The following is a 24588-nucleotide window of genomic DNA, read 5'->3' as shown; positions in this document are numbered from 1 at the left end:
CTCTCCAAAGAGCAGCATATTTCTATGCTTATTCTCAAAGATATCCACCAGTTATTGGGTCACAGTGGTCGAAACCATACATTGTCTGCACTGCGGAGGAAGTTTTGGATTACTAGTGCCAACTCAGCTGTGAGGAAGATCATATCCAAATGCAGCTTTTGCAGACGCTTTAATGGAAGAGCTATGGAGCAGAAGATGGCAGACCTTCCTAAGGAAAGAATTAGCCCAGATCTACCACCATTCACCAATGTTGGAGTGGACTATTTTGGACCTGTGGAAGTAAGGAAAGGCAGAACAACTTACAAACGATATGGAGTGATATTTACCTGCTTGGCAAGTAGAGCAGTTCATTTGGAGGTGGCCAACTCCCTTGAGACTGACGCATGTATAAATGCTCTTCGTCGGTTTATTAGCAGGAGAGGTCAAGTCGTCCATATCAGGTCAGACAATGGAACCAACTTCGTCGGTGCGGAAAGAGAACTTAGAGAGGCTCTTGCTGCATTGAATCATGAGCAGATTCAAGGAGCTCTCATGCCGGCTGGCATTGAGTGGAGTTTCAATCCACCAGCGGGTTCTCATCATGGTGGCGTTTGGGAGCGCATGATACGCATAGTAAGACGTGTACTCAAGTCAGTCTTGCACCAGCAGATGTTGGATGATGATGGACTCCACACTGTCATGTGTGAAGTAGAAGCAATTCTTAATGATCGTCCTATCACCAAGTTGTCTGACGATCCAAATGACTTGGAGCCTCTCACACCAAATCATCTCCTGCTTCTGAAAGGAAAACCAGCTTTGCCGCCTGGACTTTTTGATCCATCTGATATGTATGTGAAACGCAGATGGAAGCAAGTTCAATACATATCTAATCTGTTCTGGAAGCGCTGGGTCCGGGAATATCTGCCATTGCTGCAAGAGAGACAGAAGTGGAACCAGAGGAAAAGGAGTTTAGTTCCTGGTGATGTAGTAGTCATCATGGATTCATCAGCTCCACGTGGTTCTTGGCCTCTTGGAAAGGTGTTGGAGGTTTTTCCTGATAAAAGGGGCCTAGTGCGTTCTGTCAAGCTACAGACTAAAAGCAACATTATTGAGAGACCTGTAACTAAGCTTTGCTTAATACAAGAGGGGTAAATTGAATGATGTTATTTGCATACTCATGTACATATTTGAGATTTTCACATTTGGCTCCTGTATTATTGTGTTGAATTGTAATGTTTGTCTACCACTTACAATTAGGGGCCGGTGTGTAGGAGCCAATTAAGACATCTACTATAAGTAGGAACTAACCTGTGTAGGTTCAGGTGCCACCCGGAAAGGGAAACAGATTTTTGACCACACCCGCACTCACACACACACACACTCACCGAACCTACTCTGTATTCACCTGGTGACATGAAACTCAAGGCAGAGGAGCTGCAGTTGAGTTGTGAATTTGTGAGCTGTTGTTGGACTATTAATGCTTGAATGGAAAAGAAATACTACATGGAATAAATGGACAATTTACAACCGGCAAGTACTGAATGGACAATATTTCATTTAATCGGAAGGTGAAAATGTGCGTCAATTAACTAATCCGTGGTGGAGCACCTCAGTGGCCTAAAGCGTGGGCTTGGCCACTATATACACTGTGCATCAGTAGAGATCTGTCAATACTGTTTCCATTGTAACTTGTGCTTTAGTGTGGGGTCACTACTAGGCAGACCAGGGTCAAGCGGAGGTTTGATGATCATATTAACTTTGATATGATTTTTTGATTAAACAGCAGATGCTCCTCGGTCTGTCAGAGCCTGATGAGTCAGTCAGAGGTCATGACCTGAGCAGAGAGGCTCATGGGAGAACGCTCTCCTGTCGTCCAGTCAGAGTCTCACTAAACATTTCAACCACATGTCGAGTATGAGCTGACCTGAAGTCACCTGAGGTCACCTGAGGAATGTGCTGTTCTCTTAGTACAGAGCAGACAGCTGCTTGTTCCACTGAACTGAACCTGTTTATCAATAACACAGTTACAGACTATTAGATCATGTATCATTAATTAAACTGGAGCATGATTAATGTGGAGGTGATTACTGACTGACACACACACTCATACCGTCACTGACTGACACACACACTTGTACTGTCACTGACTGTCACACACTCATACTGTCACTGACTGACACACACATACTGTCACACACACTCATACTGTCACTGACTGTCACACACTCATACTGTCACTGACTGACACACACATACTGTCACACACACTCATACTGTCACTGACTGTCACACACTTGTACTGTCACTGACTGTCACACACTCGTACTGTCACTGACTGTCACACACTCGTACTGTCACTGACTGTCACACACACTCGTACTGTCACTGACTGTCACACACTCGTACTGTCACTGACTGTAACACACACTCGTACTGTCACTGACTGTCACACACACTCGTACTGTCACTGACTGTCACACACTCGTACTGTCACTGACTGTCACACACTCGTACTGTCACTGACTGTCACACACTTGTACTGTCACACAAACTGATACTGTCACTGACAGACAAACTGTCACTGACAGACACACACTCGTACTGTCACTGACTGTCACACACACTCGGGCTGTCACTGACTGTCACACGCTCGTACTGTCACACAAACTAATACTGCCACTGACAGACACACACTCGTACTGTCACTGACTGACACCCTGTCACTGACTGTCACACGCTCGTACTGTCACACAAACTAATACTGCCACTGACAGACACACACTCGTACTGTCACTGACTGACACCCTGTCACTGACTGTCACACGCTCGTACTGTCACACAAACTAATACTGCCACTGACAGACACACACTCGTACTGTCACTGACTGACACCCTGTCACTGACTGTCACACGCTCGTACTGTCACACAAACTAATACTGCCACTGACAGACACACACTCGTACTGTCACTGACTGACACCCTGTCACTGACTGTCACACGCTCGTACTGTCACACAAACTAATACTGCCACTGACAGACACACACTCGTACTGTCACTGACTGACACCCTGTCACTGACTGTCACACGCTCGTACTGTCACACAAACTAATACTGCCACTGACAGACACACACTCGTACTGTCACTGACTGACACCCTGTCACTGACTGTCACACGCTCGTACTGTCACACAAACTAATACTGCCACTGACAGACACACACTCGTACTGTCACTGACTGACACCCTGTCACTGACTGTCACACGCTCGTACTGTCACACAAACTAATACTGCCACTGACAGACACACACTCGTACTGTCACTGACTGACACCCTGTCACTGACTGTCACACGCTCGTACTGTCACACAAACTAATACTGCCACTGACAGACACACACTCGTACTGTCACTGACTGACACCCTGTCACTGACTGTCACACGCTCGTACTGTCACACAAACTAATACTGCCACTGACAGACACACACTCGTACTGTCACTGACTGACACCCTGTCACTGACTGTCACACGCTCGTACTGTCACACAAACTAATACTGCCACTGACAGACACACACTCGTACTGTCACTGACTGACACCCTGTCACTGACTGTCACACGCTCGTACTGTCACACAAACTAATACTGCCACTGACAGACACACACTCGTACTGTCACTGACTGACACCCTGTCACTGACTGTCACACGCTCGTACTGTCACACAAACTAATACTGCCACTGACAGACACACACTCGTACTGTCACTGACTGACACCCTGTCACTGACTGTCACACGCTCGTACTGTCACACAAACTAATACTGCCACTGACAGACACACACTCGTACTGTCACTGACTGACACCCTGTCACTGACTGTCACACGCTCGTACTGTCACACAAACTAATACTGCCACTGACAGACACACACTCGTACTGTCACTGACTGACACCCTGTCACTGACTGTCACACGCTCGTACTGTCACACAAACTAATACTGCCACTGACAGACACACACTCGTACTGTCACTGACTGACACCCTGTCACTGACTGTCACACGCTCGTACTGTCACACAAACTAATACTGCCACTGACAGACACACACTCGTACTGTCACTGACTGACACCCTGTCACTGACTGTCACACGCTCGTACTGTCACACAAACTAATACTGCCACTGACAGACACACACTCGTACTGTCACTGACTGACACCCTGTCACTGACTGTCACACGCTCGTACTGTCACACAAACTAATACTGCCACTGACAGACACACACTCGTACTGTCACTGACTGACACCCTGTCACTGACTGTCACACGCTCGTACTGTCACACAAACTAATACTGCCACTGACAGACACACACTCGTACTGTCACTGACTGACACCCTGTCACTGACTGTCACACGCTCGTACTGTCACACAAACTAATACTGCCACTGACAGACACACACTCGTACTGTCACTGACTGACACCCTGTCACTGACTGTCACACGCTCGTACTGTCACACAAACTAATACTGCCACTGACAGACACACACTCGTACTGTCACTGACTGACACCCTGTCACTGACTGTCACACGCTCGTACTGTCACACAAACTAATACTGCCACTGACAGACACACACTCGTACTGTCACTGACTGACACCCTGTCACTGACTGTCACACGCTCGTACTGTCACACAAACTAATACTGCCACTGACAGACACACACTCGTACTGTCACTGACTGACACCCTGTCACTGACTGTCACACGCTCGTACTGTCACACAAACTAATACTGCCACTGACAGACACACACTCGTACTGTCACTGACTGACACCCTGTCACTGACTGTCACACGCTCGTACTGTCACACAAACTAATACTGCCACTGACAGACACACACTCGTACTGTCACTGACTGACACCCTGTCACTGACTGTCACACGCTCGTACTGTCACACAAACTAATACTGCCACTGACAGACACACACTCGTACTGTCACTGACTGACACCCTGTCACTGACTGTCACACGCTCGTACTGTCACACAAACTAATACTGCCACTGACAGACACACACTCGTACTGTCACTGACTGACACCCTGTCACTGACTGTCACACGCTCGTACTGTCACACAAACTAATACTGCCACTGACAGACACACACTCGTACTGTCACTGACTGACACCCTGTCACTGACTGTCACACGCTCGTACTGTCACACAAACTAATACTGCCACTGACAGACACACACTCGTACTGTCACTGACTGACACCCTGTCACTGACTGTCACACGCTCGTACTGTCACACAAACTAATACTGCCACTGACAGACACACACTCGTACTGTCACTGACTGACACCCTGTCACTGACTGTCACACGCTCGTACTGTCACACAAACTAATACTGCCACTGACAGACACACACTCGTACTGTCACTGACTGACACCCTGTCACTGACTGTCACACGCTCGTACTGTCACACAAACTAATACTGCCACTGACAGACACACACTCGTACTGTCACTGACTGACACCCTGTCACTGACTGTCACACTCATACTGTCACTGACTGTCACACACTCATACTGTCACTGACACACTCGTACTGTCACTGACAGACACACTGTCACTGTCACTGACTGACACACACTTATCAAGTTCATAGGGCAGAAATTATGTTTCATGAGGTCACTGTGACCTCGACCTTTTATCTTGGATCACCAAAATCTAATCAGTTCATCCTTGAGTCCAAGTGAATGTTTGTGCCAAATTTGAAGAAGTTCGGTTGAGATATGAGATATATTGTCCACGAGAATGAAACAGATGACCTGAAAACAAAATGGCTGCTCTGACTGTCGCCAACGTGGAGGAATAAAAATGTTTGACAGAGAAGCATCAACTTTTCTTTCCCTTCTCCATGTCACATTCTCAGACTGTCTGCTGCTACAGAGAGCAGTTGTTAAACCTCTTTGTGGTTCAAACAGAACGACTTCAGCTCCTGTCAGATATCACAACAGCACCCTGTGAGGTGACATTACCATGGACCACCAGAGGAGCACGCCACCTGCAGGTGAAGCATGGAGGCTAAAGGCTAAAGGCTAACCAGCACAGAACATCTCCACCAAGCATCTTCCTGGTTAATGTCCAGTCTCACAATTCACATCCTGTTTCACTGAAGCATGACGTAACAACAGCGTCTCAGCTTGACTGAGCTGGATGGGCTACATACCTCCAGAGCAGAGGAGGAGCCATGTTCCTCTACACAAACACACCTGTACTCTGGGGTTGTGTTTTATTTTGAAAACTCTGGGGTTGTGTTTTATTTTGAAAACTCTGGGGTTGTGTCATGATCTGGACAGAAACTGAGAGCTTTGTGAACGATGAGGTCACAGCCACGGCCTCTCCTGATTGGCTCTCATCAGCCTGGACTACCAGTGGTGAATACAACATGATAATAAATGACAGTGTCACTGACCTTGTTGTCTTTGCAGCTGTTGTTCACTTACATTCTCTGTTTTAATGCTACAACTGTCTTTGCTGTTCCTCCTTCAGAGGATTTACTGCAGAAGGGACAATCTACTTCCTGTGTACACCAGCTCGCACATGCTCAGTGTAGTGAATGGTCATGTGATGTGTGTTTTCAGGCGTGTTAACGTGGATGGAGATCATATCTGATGTTTTAAAATCAGTGTGGACGCAGCCTGACACTGGAGTGTTGGAGTTTCCTCATTGGTTCCTGCTCTCTCAGACAGACTTGGCGGGAGCAGTGCAGCCATCTTGGCCCCTCGGTCACCTGATTTACTGATTTTTCAGATTCTGTTTACACAGCGCCTGGTGTCAAACCTCAGTGAGTTTCTGTTGGAGAGTCTCCAGTGTTGGATTTCCCTCCACAGACTCACCTCTCTGTTCTGACTGAGCCTCTGACTCTCTTTCTGATTGTGTTACAGTGAATCCAGCTGAGATCTCAGCTCAGTCTTTAACTGATGTGATTTTATAAAACCAGGATCTTAGTGGTCCAGACGTAGACCTGGTTCTGACCTGGTCTTGTTACTATGAAGCTGGAGCTGCAGCCGACACACGTGTGTTATCAGCCTGAGAGACACTGTGATGCTCCCTGAGCACAGTGAGCTTCAGAGCTGGTCCTCGTCGGGGGCTTGGAGCTGAAGAATGTGAGGAATGTGGAGTCTGCAGCTCAGAGAGGAGCTGGACTACTGATCACACATTATGCAATGGAGCACAGATGGGCCCCTGCCTGTCCTCCTTTTGTTCAGAGCCGCAGTTACTGAACTGAGCTCAGACTGAGGAGGGGGCAGGACTCTGCACATTCAGATTATTGTTGAACCTGAAAACTCAAAGTGAATCTCAGAGGATTCTGTTGAAGGTCTGAGCATCTGTGGTTCTTTGTATGGAGGGGTTACCAGAGGTCTACAGTGGACACACAGGACCGGTCCAGTAGAATTTGGTCCTCACTCTTCACTGTGGACACATCACAGGACAAAGGACAAAACTCAACCAGCTAGAGGACACTGAGAGTGACAGACGACAGGAGACATCACTGAACACACTGAGGCTGATCTGAGATCAGTTTCACACCTCAAACCATCCAATCAGAGACACTGCCCAGTCCTCTCATCAACACACTGTGAGCTTCAGTCTCATCTGTGGAAACCACAGAAAACAGATCTAAACACACTGGAGCTTTCTATCAAATCACATGAACTTCACCAGGAGTGTTTATCAATCATCATGAAACGTAATGATAGTAATGAATGTAAAGATGTAGATGTTCCAGTTTATTTACTGTTTCTAATGAGAGCTACATGGAGTAACAGTTACTTAACGAGTTACAGAACGAGAACCTCGTTAACTTCACAGTCTTTAGTACATAATTAAAATCCTAATGAGCAGTTTCACCTTCATCTGCTGTGGTGCAAAGACGATGTTCTGAGATTCAGTGTCTCCTCTCCAACACAATTGAATGTTAGAGGAGGAGTTATCACTGGACTGTGTTCCTAATAAACTGACCACTGAGTGTTCACAGTAAAACCTACAGCAGCAGAAGCTGAACATCGGATTTTACACAAGCTGCTTGATCTGAGGGTCTGTTTCAATACTACCAATATGATCATCTTAGATTATTGATTTGATATTGATAAACTGGGTGACACCTGAACCTGATGTGATCAGTTAATCACCTCAGTCCTCTCTGATTGGACAGAGGAATGGAGCCTCTTCCCTCACAGATGATCTTTGGTCGAGTGCAGACTGCCAAACCTGACAACATGTTTCATTCAGATCACAGATGTTACTGTTAATGATAATGATAATAATAATGTTGATGATAATGTTACGCAGTGACATGCTGCATTGCAGAGCCCCGCCCCCACAGCTGACAGCAGCTTAGCAACAGCAGCAGGCTGAGTGGACAAACACAGCAGAGTAAAGAAAGGATCAACATGTAGGGTGGGGTATCGTTTGAATTTATCAATTCTGACTCTGATTATTGATTCAGGTTCTTATTGATTCTCTATTTCTTTTCCAAAATGGTTAAAGAGGTCAGATGTTTAGAAAACCAAAATCCTTTTAAACGTTAATCAAAGATTCACAAAGTAAAGAGTATTTACAATAAAACATTTACAGACATGCATTAAAATATAGAAGATACAGATCAGTGTAGAGCAGTTCATTTAATTAACTGCTGTCTTATCTTAGTGTCTGGTGACAAACACATGCATCTTTGTTTGTCCTGTATTTTACTAGTGAGGGACATCACACACTGTGAACACACACACCTGGTCCACAGGTGATTTTCTGTCACGACAAGCAAATGTAAAGAGATTAAACTGTTGAATTGAGGCATTTTAAGAAGAAAATAACAGCACAGGTCCCGGCAGATAGATATGTACGTCCCTGTAGATGTGTAGGAGACGATAAGCAGAACCAAAATTAAATTGTTTTTTCAGGTACTTGGTTCTTGGCGTCTTGGATCTGGGTTTCAATCCCCACACTTCTGACATGTGATCAGGTTGATTTCAGCTGAAACTGATCCGACTGATACTGATCCTCAGTGACTTTGACAGACAGTGTTTGGAAGCTGATTGGTTGAATAAACCACCTGTTCTACGCAGCAGATTCCAATTTACAAAGAAAGAGTTGTATGAATTATAGCAGAGACATCACTGGGAGCAGAAACTGTAAAATGAGATAAAGTGAAGGAAACTCCACTGTGAGGAAACAGTGGTTTGTACCAAATATGTCTCAATATAACTGACACCAGCATCACAGCACAACATGAACCTTGATCCTGTGGACAGAGACGTCCAGGCTCAGGACAGTGGCCTCACTATCTACACCAAACAAAGACGACGTCCTCTGATCTGTGTTCACATAGCAAAGAGTCAACCTCTCAAAATGGCAGCTCCACTCCTCAAAGTTCAGATGAGTCACTTCCTGTTGGGGGAATATTTTCCACAGTGACCTTACACATGCTTCAGATTTTAATGGGTCAACCACAAACTGCTTGTTCTCCTTCACATCATGTGTGTCTGCTCCAGTCTGAGTCTCTGGTCCAGTCCTGACGTTAAATATCAGAGAGCTGCGAGCTGACGTTCTATGACCATGTGTTTAACCACACTGACTCTCTACAATCACACGTATTATCCCTGACAGTCACTGTGTGGGACCTGAGCTCAGCAGAGCTAACAGCTAACAGCTAACAGCTAACAGCTCCACCACTAGAGGCGCTAGTGTGTGTCGGTGGGGAGTGTGTTACTGTTGTGTTAGTGTGTACTGTATGACACAGGTGTTGGCGCGCTCGTGTGTTTACTACTAATGACGAAGAATTCATCTTCTTCATGTACAATATTGTTTGTCTGACGATAGTTATCAGGCTGGCTAATGCTAACACTAACACTGGAGCTACAGTCAGACACTAGCACAGCAGCTGCTACCGTAGAAACATACCTCTGAGCCATGTCTATGATGTCATGGGTGGGAGGGGCCAGAGAAATTGGCTTCACTGAACTTCAGCAGATGAAGGGAACACAGTTCACACACAGTGTTGAGACGCTCTGATACCTGAACCTGTATCAGCTGATACTAATCCAATACCAATACATCAAATAAAATAAACAGCTGTGAACTACTGACCCTGTGTGGATGTGATGTGATGATGTCATTGTTGCATGACTCAGGAAACACCACAGAATCTTTAATCATCTGATCTGACTTTGAGTCATAAATAATAAATCTATGAATAAATAATCTCTAATCCCAGCTCCTGACACAGAGCCCCCCCCCCTCCCCCCATCCCCCATATCAAAGCCTGACATATTGCACATGATGACTTTACTGGTGGGACACTGTGACATGTAACATCTTCTTCTCTGCTCTAAAACTGTAGCTGCCAGTGGCTGCATAGTAATTCGGGTGTAGGCTACTGTTTTAGATCAGAGAAGAAGAAGTGATTTGAAAACTGCTGCTTTATCATAGAGGGAAACTAAAAACTTTATTAATAAATAACATGGAGTCAGATCAGAGCGCTCGGTTACTGGCTGATACCTGATCCAGTACATGAGTCAGTATCAGAGGTATTTCTGATACTAGTGTCAGTACTGGATTGACTCTACAGGGTGAAATAGAATCAGCTGTTTTAATGTTATAACACAGTGAACGTCAGAGATTTATGACTGACAGCATGTAAAACTGTGTTATGGTCTTCTTTAGTTCCCTTCACATGAACCTCATCACTTTAATGTCCTGTGTAGTCTAATGTGGTGAATGCTAACTAACATCATAGATCTAATAGGATGATCATCTTTCTCCATGAAAAGACAGTGAACACATCACCAACTGAAATCACGTTCACTCAGATATAAATTCGTTTACATCAAGGTTCAGTGATGAAATCAATCCAGAGCTCTTCTCATTTCCAGCTAATTCAGTCTTTGTTTGACTGCCTGTAGCTTGTTGTTGTTGTTGTTGTTGTTGTTGCCGTCTCTTTTCAGCCTGGGTTAGGGTTATCTGTATATTTGTAGATAATTGTAGGATATTATCAGTTGTGTTGTTTTTGTTAGTGACAGTTTTAATGACATTAAACATGTAAAAGTCCGACTGGAGAATCAGCAGCAGCTTTAAACTCTGTGCAACACGTTAGCTTCACGCTCTGTTCTGAAACTGTTAATGACATCATCCACGTTCAGAGGATCACAGAGACGAACCGACTGTTCTTTATGACTGAAGCATCAAAGTTTCATCTTATAATCTTCACTTCATATCTCTTCATAGACCAGACGACATGTAGCTGATGTGAACCTGATGGAGGCTTTGCTTGCACAGTGATGATGTCATCCTTCAGACATGTAGCAGTCCAACACTTCTGTCCCCCTCACTGTCTCTCACTCATTACACCGACTGTCCCTGAGCAGCTGGAACACTGAGCTCCTGTCATCAAACTGCTACGTGGCACCACATCACACAGAAACACTGAGAGACACTGACAGAGACAGACACAGAGAGAAAGACAGAAACAGAGAGACACTGAGACACAGAGACACACTGACAGAGACACTGACAGAGACAGACAGACACAGAGACAGACAGAGAGAGACAGACATAGAGAGAGACAGACACAGAGAGACAGAGAGGCACTGACAGAGACAGACAGAGACACAGAGAGACACTGACAGAGAGAATGAGAGACAGAGAGACACTGACAGACACAGAGACAGACAGAGAGGCACTGACAGACACTGAGACACTGAGAGACACTGACAGAGACAGACAGACACAGAGAGACAGAGAGGCACTGACAGACACTGAGAGAAAGACAGACACAGAGAGAAAGACAGAAACAGAGAGACACTGAGACACAGAGACACACTGACAGAGACACTACAGAGACAGACAGACACAGAGACAGACAGAGAGAGACAGACATAGAGAGAGACAGACACAGAGAGACAGAGAGGCACTGACAGAGACAGACAGAGACACAGAGAGACAGAGACACAGAGAGACACTGACAGAGAGAATGAGAGACAGAGAGACACTGACAGACACAGAGACAGACAGAGAGGCACTGACAGACACTGAGACACTGAGAGACACTGACAGAGACAGACAGATACAGAGACAGACAGAGAGGCACTGACAGACACTGAGACACTGAGAGACACTGACAGAGACAGACAGAGACACAGAGAGACACTGACACGCAGAGAGACACTGAGATGCAGAGAGAGACACAAAGACACAGAGAGACACTGACAGACACAGTGAGGCTCTGACAGACAGAGAGACACTGAGACACTGACAGAGAGACATAGAGACACTGACAGAGACACTGACAGAAACAGAGAGGCACTGACAGATACAGAGAGACACAGAAATAGACATAGAGACACTGCGACACAGAGAGACACTGACAGGGACAGACAGAGACACTGACAGACACAGTGAAGCACTGACAAAGAGACACTGACAGAGACAGACAGACATAGAGACACAGAGAGACACTGACAGACAAAGAGACACTGAGACACTGACAGAGACAGACAGACATAGAGACACAGTGAGACACTGACAGACAAAGAGACACAGAAACAGACTGAGACACTGTGACAGACACAGAGACAGACAGAGAGAGGCAGACAGAGACACTGAGACAGACACAGAGAGGCACTGACAGAGAGACAGAACGATCGACAGAGACACTGAGACGCAGAGAGACACTCAGACAGAGATAAAGAGACAGACAGACAGAGACACTGAGACACAGAGAGAGACACTAAGACACTGAGACACGGAGAGACACTGACACGCAGAGAGACACTGAGATGCAGAGAGAGACACAGAGACACAGAGAGACACTGACAGACACAGTGAGGCTCTGACAGACAGAGAGACACTGAGACACTGACAGATACAGAGAGACACAGAAATAGACATAGAGACACTGCGACACAGAGAGACACTGACAGAGACAGAGAGACACAGAGACAGACAGACACTGACAGACACAGTGAAGAACTGACAGACAAAGAGACACTGACAGAAACAGACAGACATAGAGACACAGAGAGACACTGACAGACAAAGAGACACTGAGACACTGACAGAGACAGACAGACATAGAGACACAGTGAGACACTGACAGACAAAGAGACACAGAAACAGACTGAGACACTGTGACAGACACAGAGACAGACAGAGAGAGGCAGACAGAGACACTGAGACAGACACAGAGAGGCACTGACAGAGAGACAGATAGAGACACCGAGGCGCAGAGAGGCATTGACAGAGACACAGAAAGACACTGAGACGCAGAGAGACATTGACAGAGACACAGAGAGACACTAGGACGCAGAGAGTCATTGAGACACTGAGAGAGACACAGAGAGACACTGAGACAGAGAGACACTGAGACAGAGACAGTCAGACAGAGAGACATTGAGACGAAGAGAGACACTGACAGAGACACTGAGACACAGACAGACACTGAGATGCAGAGAGTCATTGAGACACAGAGAGAGACACTGAGACACAGAGAGACACTGAGACAGAGAGACACTGAGACAGAGACAGTCAGACAGAGAGACATTGAGACGAAGAGAGACACTGACAGAGACACTGAGACACAGACAGACACTGAGATGCAGAGAGTCATTGAGACACAGAGAGAGACACTGAGACACAGAGAGACACTGAGACAGAGAGACACTGAGACAGAGACAGTCAGACAGAGAGACATTAAGAGACACTGACAGAGACACTGAGACACAGACAGACACTGAGACGCAGAAAGTCATTGAGACACAGAGAGAGACACTGAGAAACAGAGAGACACTGACAGACACAGAGACAAACAGGCACAGAGACAGACAGAGCAGCTGTATCAGGTTCAATCAGTGAATTACTCTCGGTCTCTACCAGTTGAACTGCATATGAAAACACGCAGAGTCTCTGAACTAAGAGGACAGTCTTGGTCCACCTCAGACCCGGGTACTGATCTGCAGACAGTCTGTAGACCTGGTCCTGGACTCTATAGAGTTCTGGTTCTATGTGGTCCTGCGGGCAGGCCTCCATCCAGCGGGAAACCTCGCAGTGAGATGTGGGTCACATTCCTGTCTCCTGCCTTTGTTGGAGTCAAGTTAAAGAGACGGAGCCTCATTCAGGACTCCGGACACCACCGAGCTCAGGACACCAACTAAACAAGTTCGGAAAACTTCGGAGAGCTCGTGCAGCCCGAGTGCAGACGGTAAAGTTCGTCTGAAGAACGGGAGGTAACGGACTGTGTGTCTGTGTGTGTGTGTGTGTGTGTGTGTGTGTGTGTGTGTGTGTGTGTGTGTGTGTGGACTCTTTGTTAACTCTAAAGTCACTTACTTTGCTGCGGACTTCAGCTGATAATCCGTACGCGGGTCCTTTATTAAAATGAGTCATGGTCTTGGTTTCGCGCTTAAACACAAACTTAGATCCTCGTAGTCTGGTGGAGAAAAGTCCCGTAGATCAGCAGCTGCTTCGGGTCCCTGAACAGACCCAGACCGGGGGAGAAGATCCGAGACCGTTCACAGTGAAGAGCAGCACGGACCCTGCTGGAGACTCAGGCTGCAGAAAAACAGCCCCAGCAGCCAATCAGAGCGGCCTCCGTGTCTGTGGCCACTCCCCCTCCTGATGCTCCTCTCTTCAGGGCGGGTCACACTCCAGGTCAGAGAGGAGTTCAGAGTTAGGTCCTCCTCAGAGAAGGTGGAGGTTCTGGTGCTGGATCAGAGACTACAACAACCTTTACTGCCTTTACTGCAATGTTTACTCCTCTTTACTCCTCTACACTTGGAGACTTTTACTTTTACCAGCCCCAATAGTTTAACTCAGTAAACTATGGCAGAACAACAGCCACTCTTATTATATATCATATATTATAAATACATGTTATACCTGAGCAGAGGAGCTGGACTGTGACTCGGGGGTGGAGCTGTGGACTTTGAGGCTTCAGGTTTTGAAATGTGATGAAACTTGTTGAAGACAGACTCTGCCTCTGGTGAATCAGACTGTGACTGTGGGATGAGACGGTGCTTCAGTGACGGTCATACAGACACACTTATACAACAGTATGAGACTGTGGACTGAATGTAGGAGGGTTTAAACATTATCAGCTCTCTAGCAGTAGCTGTCTGACTCTCCATCACTCACCTGCCTCCATACAGTCAGTTTAACCTCTGGAGTCCGTCTGTAGCCACTGTTTTATTTATAGTTACATAATTTTACATGTCAAGACCAGCTGAGGAAATCAGTTCAACGTGCTGATGTGTGACTTTCACACACGATCACACAGTTTGAATTGTTCATATTTTCCATGATTTCCATTGTTTTATAATTTTAGTGAAAAAGGCCCAAAAATAAAACCCCTTTGATTGTAAATAGACTGTATTATATTTGTCAGAGTTCCAGTGGAGTTTGTGCTGAGAAAAGGAAACAAGGCATGTGGGCAAGGACAGTTCAGCAGCTGCTGCACAAAGACACATTAATGTATAAAGAAATCATCACAATGGACTCCAGAGGGTTAAATCTGTGTTGTGTCACAGTCAGTTCAGTGTGACTCCATCACTGATGAAGTGAGGACCAGACTGACACTGAGGTGATGGACCCTCCTCTGATCATGTGAACAGCTGCATCTCAGTGAGTCTATAAACAACTCCAGATGTCAGGCTGCTGCTGCTGCTGCCCCTCCTCCTGCTCCTCCTCCTCTGTGGTTTGGTTTAACAGCCTGTCTCGGAGCTCTTCCTGTCCACAGCTCTGTCCAGGAACAGGAACCACGACACAAAGAAAGACAAACAGCACTGACAATGGTCCTGACACACGAAACAACATTCAAGAGAAAACATGTTTTTTCAAGCAAAAACTTCAGTAATGAACAATCAGGGCGACACAGATCTGTCTCCATTAGGAAGGAGAGAAAACCCTTATTTATATAGATTATTTTTATATATAATATATACTGTATATATATATATATATATATATATATATGTATTATATAATATAAAATGTATACTTGGATTAGTCATTCCACCTTTTCACTAATTTGTGTCACGTTGCTTTAGGAGATCCTGTAGAATATGATCTATGGTCCAAGGCGCCTTCGTCACTGTCTGTTGTTGCAGCACATTTGACCTTTGACCTGTGATCTGGATGTTGCTTGCGGCCATGTTGATTGTTGAGCAGTAGTTTTTTTAAAGAGTGAGTCTGTGTGTCACTGTTTAAAGCTTGTGCAGATACAGTCCGGCTCTGACAGCAGAGTGAGTCGTGCACGTTTCATTCCCCTAACTAATCCCATTAAAGAAGGAAGGTGAATGTTTTCCTGTGTAACAGCAGGTGCACTGTTAGACCTCACACAGAATGATTCATGCTCAGACAATAAAAATAGATTTATTTATTCACATTCATACAGCAGACAGATGTTTTCATAAGATGTAACCCATGTTTTCACACGATTCTTCCCAGGAAAATGGAGCGGGGGTATTTGTCCCTCAGAGAGGACCACTGCACAAAGAAGTAGTCTGAGACCGGGTACAGGATCCTCCCCGTCAGGGACAGAGTCTGGACCCGGCAGATACTCTCCACATACACAATCAGGACTTTCTTCATTCCCAGAATTCCAAGCAGCAGTCCTGCCACACACAGGGGAACGCAAGTCCCAGGGCCATTACACAGCACCTGAAAAACCCACACACACACACACACACACACACACACACACACACACACACACACACACACACACACACACACACACACACACACACAGAGTCAGTATCTGTTTAATCTCTGTGTGTGATGATGATGATGATGATGATGATGATCTATTTTACAGGTAGTCCCTCTGGTTCTCTGTGGGGTGGGGGTGGGAGTGTTGACCCTCTGTCTGTGTTCAGGCTCAAAACACTTGAATATGTGTGTTTCTGTGTGTATATTATAGTTATTATCAAGTCCTTTAAATTACTTTTAATTTCTCGATCAAAACTAAACTTTGTTTAAAACTATTTCAACACTACACAACTGACCTTCAATGGACCAACTCTGAAGAGGACACATGGACTGTTTGATCACACTCAGCTGTTCTGGGTAGACTGTTATTGATCCATTGGAAAGATTATTGCTCCTATCAATCATTATTATCTTTAATCGTTATCTTCAGTTATCAGTTACCTGTTTGAAGCGTTTATATATATTATATTAAACAGCAGCTCTGATTGGCCAGACACTCAGCAGCTGCACTGAGACCAGTTAGATCAGTAACACTGTAACACACTCAGTAACACACTGACTGTAGATCAGTAACACTAGATCAGTAACACTGACTGTAGATCAGTAACACTAGATCAGTAACACTGACTGTAGATCAGTAACACACTGACTGTAGATCAGTAACACTGACTGTAGATCAGTAACACACTGACTGTAGATCAGTAACACTAGATCAGTAACACTGACTGTAGATCAGTAACACACTGACTGTAGATCAGTAACACTAGATCAGTAACACTGACTGTAGATCAGTAACACACTGACTGTAGATCAGTAACACTGACTGTAGATCAGTAACACACTGACTGTAGATCAGTAACACACTGACTGTAGATCAGTAACACAGTATCACGTCTGATCACTTCAATTACACCTTTAATGTGTGAAATGGAGTTTAAAGAAGAAAAGACACTTCCTGTTTCTCTAGAGTGAATGTGTTTGTTCTCACAGCTGTTCTCTTCTTTTAATGAGAAGATAGCATTCATTATCATTAATAATCTGTCTGACATGTCGTCTCTGAGTCTCTGTCTGTCTGTGCAGCTGCTCAACACAAACACCTGTGTCACTTTCTACCTGAGACAGCTGGTGTCAGTGTGTGTGTGTGTGTGTGTGTGTGTGTGTGTGTGTGTGTGTGTGTGTGTGTGTGTGTGTGTGGCTCCACTGAACCTTATCTACTGTATCAGCTCTGTGTACAGGTGAACAGACTGGTTTGATTTTCACTGTGAGACACATTGTGAACATGAAGCTCAGGTAGAGGAGGTTCATACAGCGTCAGCACGACACCCACAGATACAACTACAACAACAACAACAACAACAACAACAACAACAACAACAACAACAACAACAACAACAACAACCATCATGTAATGTCACTAACACTGCAAACATCTAACAGACAGAGAGACTCTCTGATGCTTTTCTCTCTGTTACATGTTCAATGTCTTTATCTGAGTTAGTAAGCTCCTGACCTGCAGGTGAACTGTGTGACATCATACACTCAGGTGTGTGTCTTTCCTAACTGTCCAATCAGGTGTTTTTTACCACAGGTGAACTCCATCAAGTTGTAGACTCATCTCAGTTATAATTAAAGGAAACAAGAAGCAGCTGATCTCAGATCAGAGACACAGTGAAGAGTCTGAGGAGAGATTGAGTTAATGAGAGATTTCAGTTTTTGACTTTTAATAGATTTACTAAAATTTGCAAAAACATATTTTCTTTCATCATGATAGATTACTGAGAGCAGATTGGTGAGTAAAAGTTTAGGGTTAAATCTATAGAGACAGTGAGGAGGCGGACAGAAACAGCTGTCCAACATGTGTTCACACAGCAGCTCTGTGTGAACCTACTGCAGCTGATGAACATATGAACACAGGATCCTGTACAAACACACCTGGTCTTCTCTGGACAAGTTGTCTCCAGACTGTCACTCAGTGTATCTTCCATCTGTCTTCTACATCCAGCTCCAGCAGCCTGACACCAGGTCTCAGCTGTGACTGGAATAATGACTGTGGTTCTGCACTGATCACATTTCCTGCGTCACAATTAGACTGTGTCCATGAATGAGACAGAGGCTTGTAACTCAAAGAGCATGATCTCGTTATGTAACATTGTTATGTTTGTATGAGGACGTTTTTCTGTTTATATCAGTGGATTATCTGCATGTGGCTGCAGGAGAGAGGGGCTCTGTAGTACTCTGTAGTACTCTGCAGGACTCTATAGGACTCTGTAGTACTCTGCAGGACTCTGCAGGACTCTGTAGTTCTCTGCAGTACTCTGTAGGACTCTACTGGACTCTACTGGACTCTGCAGGACTCTGTAGTACTCTGTAGTACTCTGTAAGACTCTGCAGGACTTTGTAGTTCTCTGCAGGACTCTGTAGTACTCTGTAATACTCTGCAGGACTTTGCAGTTCTCTGCAAGACTCTGCAGGACTCTGTAGTACTTTGTAGGACTCTGCAGGACTCTGCAGGAGTGTGTAGTACTCTGTAGGACTCTGCAGGACTTTGTAGTTCTCTGCAGGACTCTGTAGGACTTTGCAGGACTCTGCAGGACTCTGTAGTACTCTGCAGGACTCTGTAGTTCTCTGCAGGACTCTGTAGTTCTCTGTAGTACTCTGTAGTACTCTGCAGGACTTTGTAGTTATCTGCAGGACTGTGAAGGACTCTGTAGTACTCTGTAGTACTCTGCAGTACTCTGCAGTACTCTCTCCGCAGGACTCTGCAGGACTCTGTAGTACTCTACTGGACTCTGCAGGACTCTGTAGTACTCTGCAGGACTCTGTAGGACTCTGTAGTTCTCTGCAGGACTCTGCAGGACTCTGTAGTATTCTGTAGTACTCTGTAAGACTCTTAAGGACTTTGTAGTTCTCTGCAGGACTCTGCAGGACTCTGTAGTACTCTGTAGTACTCTGTAAGACTTTGTAGTACTCTGTAGTACTCTGTAGTACTCTGTAGGACTCTGTAGGACTCTATAGGACTCTGTAGGACTCTATAGGACTCTGTAGGTCTCTGCAGGACTCTGTAGTTCTCTGCAGGACTCTTCAGGACTCTGTAGTACTCTGTAGTAGTCTACTGGACTCTACAGGACTCTGCAGGACTCTGTAGGACTCTGCAGGACTCTGTAAGACTCTGTAGTATTCTGTAGTACTCTGTAAGACTCCGCAGGACTTTGTAGTACTCTGTAGTACTCTGTAGTACTCTGTAGGACTCCGTAGGACTCTGCAGGACTCTGTAGTACTCTGTAGTACTCTGTAAGACTCTGAAGGACTTTGTAGTTCTCTGCAGGACTCCGCAGGACTCTGTAGTACTCTGTAGTACTCTGTAAGACTTTGTAGTACTCTGTAGTACTCTGTAGGACTCTGTAGGACTCTGCAGGACTCTGCAGGACTCTGTAGGACTCTGCAGGACCCTGTAGGACTCTGCAGGACTCTGTAGTTCTCTGCAGGACTCTTCAGGACTCTGTAGTACTCTGTAGTAGTCTACTGGACTCTACAGGACTCTGCAGGACTCTGTAGGACTCTGCAGGACTCTGTAAGACTCTGTAGTATTCTGTAGTACTCTGTAAGACTCCGCAGGACTTTGTAGTACTCTGTAGTACTCTGTAGTACTCTGTAGGACTCCGTAGGACTCTGCAGGACTCTGTAGTACTCTGTAGTACTCTGTAAGACTCTGAAGGACTTTGTAGTTCTCTGCAGGACTCCGCAGGACTCTGTAGTACTCTGTAGTACTCTGTAAGACTTTGTAGTACTCTGTAGTACTCTGTAGTACTCTGTAGGACTCTGTAGGACTCTATAGGACTCTGTAGGACTCTATAGGACTCTGTAGGTCTCTGCAGGACTCTGTAGTTCTCTGCAGGACTCTTCAGGACTCTGTAGTACTCTGCAGTAGTCTACTGGACTCTACAGGACTCTGCAGGACTCTGTAGGACTCTGCAGGACTCTGTAAGACTCTGTAGTATTCTGTAGTACTCTGTAAGACTCTGCAGGACTTTGTAGTACTCTGTAGTACTCTGTAGTACTCTGTAGTACTCTGTAGGACTCTGTAGGACTCTGTAGGACTCCGTAGGACTCCGTAGGACTCTGTAGTACTCTGTAGTACTCTGTAAGACTTTGTAGTACTCTGTAGTACTCTGTAGGACTCTGTAGGACTCTGTAGGACTCTGCAGGACTCTGCAGGACTCTGCAGGACTGTGACTGTGTCACTGAGGGTGCAGATCTAACAGCGGACTGGTCTGGTCTCACTCACCATATCAGGTCTGAGTCTGAAGACCAGGGGGAGGGAGAACCTCAGGGCTTTCAGGGTGCTGACCACAGACGAGGTCCAAGACTGATGGACTTCCCGGCTCCGGGGGATCCGACAGATGGTGAACTGAGGGACAGAGAGGGTCAGTCCAGGATCAGAGACATGTTGTTCCTCCTGTCTCCAGACCCACACAGAGGAAAAGATTCAAACACATCAGGACCAGAACGATCCACAGACCCAGATTCATCCGCAGCAGAAAGTAGTTCTCACACAGATCAAGCAGGAACCAGTTTGTTTCTACCTGAGACCGTGTCAGGAGCAGAGAGGCTCAGGCGAGAAGAGCGCCAGCACCACCTGCTGGTGAACACCAACACCGCAGCCCATCACTCGCTAGTTATCACCACCAGTGTCACACAAGTCCAGCTGTGCTGTCACAGCTGGTAAACGACTGACTTACTGTTTCCTGTCTCTGTAGAAACACCTTGTGGAGGAAACTGTTCTGTCAGTTTCAGATCATGTGACGTCCTGTACAGACTTCAGCTGCTCACCAACACTCAGCACTGTGTCCTCTCTCTCTCTCTCTCTCTCTCTCTCTCTCTGACAGTAACAGTGATGACTGGTTTACACTCCATGTCAGAAGATCTGCTTTATCCCCCATGACTCACTGCAAATCACTGTACAAACTTATTCATTTGAAATCTTCTAACTTCTCTTTGAACCTGCTTTAATTAATTTTGTTGATACGTTATTTATTAACTGTATTGATATAATATGATTTTCAGGTTTAAATAAAGACGTAATAATGAACCTGTGTACAGGTGTGTAGCTGTGACGTACCTGTGACTTAGAGTTTGGGTGTGGTCTAGAGTTTTCAAAGGAGCAGATCTTCTCCTCGCTCATCCTGTCAGTGTCAGCGATGACATAGTGTCGAGGTGAGTAAGCTGAAGACAGACTGTCCATCAGCCGCAGGATCTCTGTGGTGTGACCGCCTGGACCGTAACACACACACACACACACACACACCATGGAACAAATGTATTATTCCAATTAACCATTACAGATTCTTCTGCATCTCTCATAAACACTTCATATCCACGGTCAAATGTTTGAATACTCCCTGTTTTTATCTAAACATTATGACACTGGTGAACATTCAGCTTCACTGCAGTTTAACATATAGATTCAATGTATTAAACAAGAAGGTATATATTTTTTTATTTATTTGGTGAAGCGAGATAAAGACAAAGAGAGTGATCACATAAGACATAAGATAATGTTAACTGATGGCATTCACTACCACAGAGAACAGCTGACAGCCCTTTGTTATTGCTATAGATTAGATTATAGATTTCAACAAGTCGAACAATGATTCCTTGTTTTTAAAATCTGCAATTGATAATTATTTTGTGCATTAATTTCAGAAACACTGAGACACTGAATGATGTAAAGTTAAATAACAGGAAAGACAGAGGTGTTCTTCAGATTAATAGACCCTTCATATGTTCAGATAGTATTTGAGTTGTTTGTAGTCTGTAGTCTGGGCTGTTCTCCTGGTTTGGTCTAAACCCCAGTGTTGTAGACCTTCCCCCATGCTCAAAGCCAGTTCACCCAGTCTGAACAGGAGGAACTAGACCTGACCCCTGACCCCTGTCCTCAGCCCAGTCCAGCTCATCAGGACAGACCTGGACCAGAACCAAGCCTTCTCACCAAACCTCAGTCCTGGACCTCACTAGTTCTCTGGAGGCTGGATGAGACCAAATCCGCGCAGTCTGGTTCAAAGTCCCCTGAGGTGATGAGGCTGTTCCCGCGGGAGGTTAATGACCGGAGTGATGACATCACATTAGCAGGTGTCTACGTAATTATGACCATGTAGTTTATCTGTTGTCTTTACTATAATCAGATACTGTTCCTGTCTGGAGAAAACAGTAATGATGACCACCCCCATCCTAACCGATATTTTGGTACAGTCCAGTACGATACTTGTTGTTAGCATGGAAGCTAAGGAAATCGGCTAACGGCAGAACTCGCTTGATCTCCCTTCTGCACTAGAATTTGACGTAATATGTGACACGTCGTGAAGTTCAATAAATGGTTTGTCACTAGAACATGTCTGAGGTAATAGTTAATCTGTATGACGTCAGAGAGCAGCAGATATGACAGTACGTGGACGTGAGTTTACGTTAGTAACGTTACCTGATCCCACGACGACGAGCACAGAGACCGGACCTCTGGTTCCGGGTTTGAACTGCGATCCAGTCTTCACAACGACAAAAACCCGGATAATAAATAACACACAGAGGAGTAACAGGGCGAGCACGGCTCCCTCCACAACCGACATGGTGGATGTGACCACGTCAGGTGCTGAGGAGGGTTTACAGCCCTGAGTTCAGCCTGTCAGACAGTCTTCTCTGAAGATGCGTTCAAGTCCCTCCGCCTCCAGCCGAGGGCGGATGATCTCCACCCAACCTGCCCCGTGTCAAAGGTCCAGACTGGTGGTGGTGTGATACTTTATTAATTTTATCTTTAAAATAAAACTTTATTTTATTATTAACAGAGCCTGGTTTTCACAGAAAGGTATAGAGGAAAGCAGGAAGTGAACCACAGACATCAAACACTCAGGAGTTTTTCGTTGCTTTGGGATTTCAGTAGAAAAATCTGAAATCTTTCCTCTGTGCCACAGAAAAATATCTTTTAAATCCTGCCTGGAAAACCTGTTTCAGGGCAAATACTGCACAATAGCATTTTATTCTTCTCTTATCAAAAGAGGGATCAAACCCTCAGAGAGAGATAACGTGAAAGGCTGGTTAACAAATATTCAGATTGTCTGTGTAGCATCAATTCTTTTTTCATGCAGAACAAAGATTTTGAAAACTTTGTAATAATATTGTAGCTCTGATCGTTTCTATAGAAGTCAATGTCGTTTTTGTAAATCTTGTTTTATATCTTGTTTTTTGCCTTATGCAGACTTTTCATCTATAGACAATCCATCTGAAAAATTTATTTACATTAAAAAAGATTAAAAAAAAAAAAGTTACATTTATTTTGTCTATATTGTTATTGTATTTTATCTCAGTTTATACATTACCTACATGCTATGCTAACACATTATTTTGAGAAGCACCCCATATGCAAATTTAATGTATGTACATATATTGAATATCGATATATGAAATATATGCACATATCAAATATATCTCAATATAACATATCTTAAATAATAATGGGATAAAAGACCTATTGACTTATATGTCCAGCCATATGTTAATGTATGTATGATTTTATTTTTAGACATATGTTACATAAATATATATCCATCTAAAGCCTGTAGCTATTATATATAACCTATTATTATTATTATTATTATTATTATTATTATTATTATTATAGATAGGATAGACATTAAAAGGCAAGAAAAATATCCATAATCATAGAAATTTAAATTGTATGTTGTTTTTACGCAACACATAACACCATATAAAAATTCATCATACAGATATTTTTATTATTGTACATACACCAATTTTACTATTGGTAAATCATCTATGCTATAAACGTATATGTTTATATA

The 24588-nt window shown here is 44.7% G+C and overlaps 2 protein-coding genes across 3 annotated transcripts in view; both read right to left on the bottom strand.

Annotated features, from left to right (window-relative positions):
* The window catches only part of cnn3 (calponin 3), a 31533-nt gene extending 16958 nt beyond the window's left edge, over positions 1-14575 (bottom strand). The window contains exon 1 of the mRNA XM_022766767.1: positions 14360-14575. Coding sequence (XP_022622488.1) covers positions 14360-14416 — 57 coding nt within the window. The 5' untranslated portion in view covers positions 14417-14575. The remainder of the gene's footprint in view (positions 1-14359) is intronic.
* Positions 14576-16380: 1805 nt separating this feature from the next.
* alg14 (ALG14, UDP-N-acetylglucosaminyltransferase subunit) lies at positions 16381-23509 on the bottom strand. Of its 2 annotated transcripts, XM_022766782.1 has the most exons (4): positions 23214-23484; positions 21858-22009; positions 21024-21146; positions 16381-16687 (listed from the first exon to the last, which is right to left on the bottom strand). In XM_022766782.1, exons 1-4 carry the CDS (start codon positions 23356-23358, stop codon positions 16457-16459), a joined length of 651 nt encoding a protein of 216 aa, XP_022622503.1. In that variant the 5' UTR covers positions 23359-23484; the 3' UTR covers positions 16381-16456. The 2 variants fall into 2 exon arrangements, with proteins under 2 accessions (XP_022622503.1, XP_022622504.1); XM_022766783.1 differs by lacking the exon at positions 21024-21146 and having other exon boundaries at positions 23214-23509.
* Positions 23510-24588: the final 1079 nt, after the last annotated feature.

The sequence above is a fragment of the Seriola dumerili genome, unplaced genomic scaffold (genome assembly GCF_002260705.1).
Source record: "Seriola dumerili isolate Sdu_G_001 unplaced genomic scaffold, Sdu_1.0 BDQW01001040.1, whole genome shotgun sequence".
Lineage (NCBI taxonomy): Eukaryota > Metazoa > Chordata > Actinopteri > Carangiformes > Carangidae > Seriola > Seriola dumerili.
This window is presented reverse-complemented; position numbering and strand designations above follow the sequence as displayed.

Excerpts from the sequence above, each read along its gene's own strand:
- alg14 (XM_022766782.1), bottom strand. The coding sequence starts at position 23,358 with ATGTCGGTTGTGGAGGGAGCCGTGCTCGCCCTGTTACTCCTCTGTGTG. Across the intron at positions 22,010-23,213 it reads GCTCGTCGTCGTGGGATCAG|GCGGTCACACCACAGAGATC; the intron begins GTAACGTTACTA and ends GTTACGGTCCAG. Across the intron at positions 21,147-21,857 it reads ACCCAAACTCTAAGTCACAG|TTCACCATCTGTCGGATCCC; the intron begins GTACGTCACAGC and ends TCTGTCCCTCAG.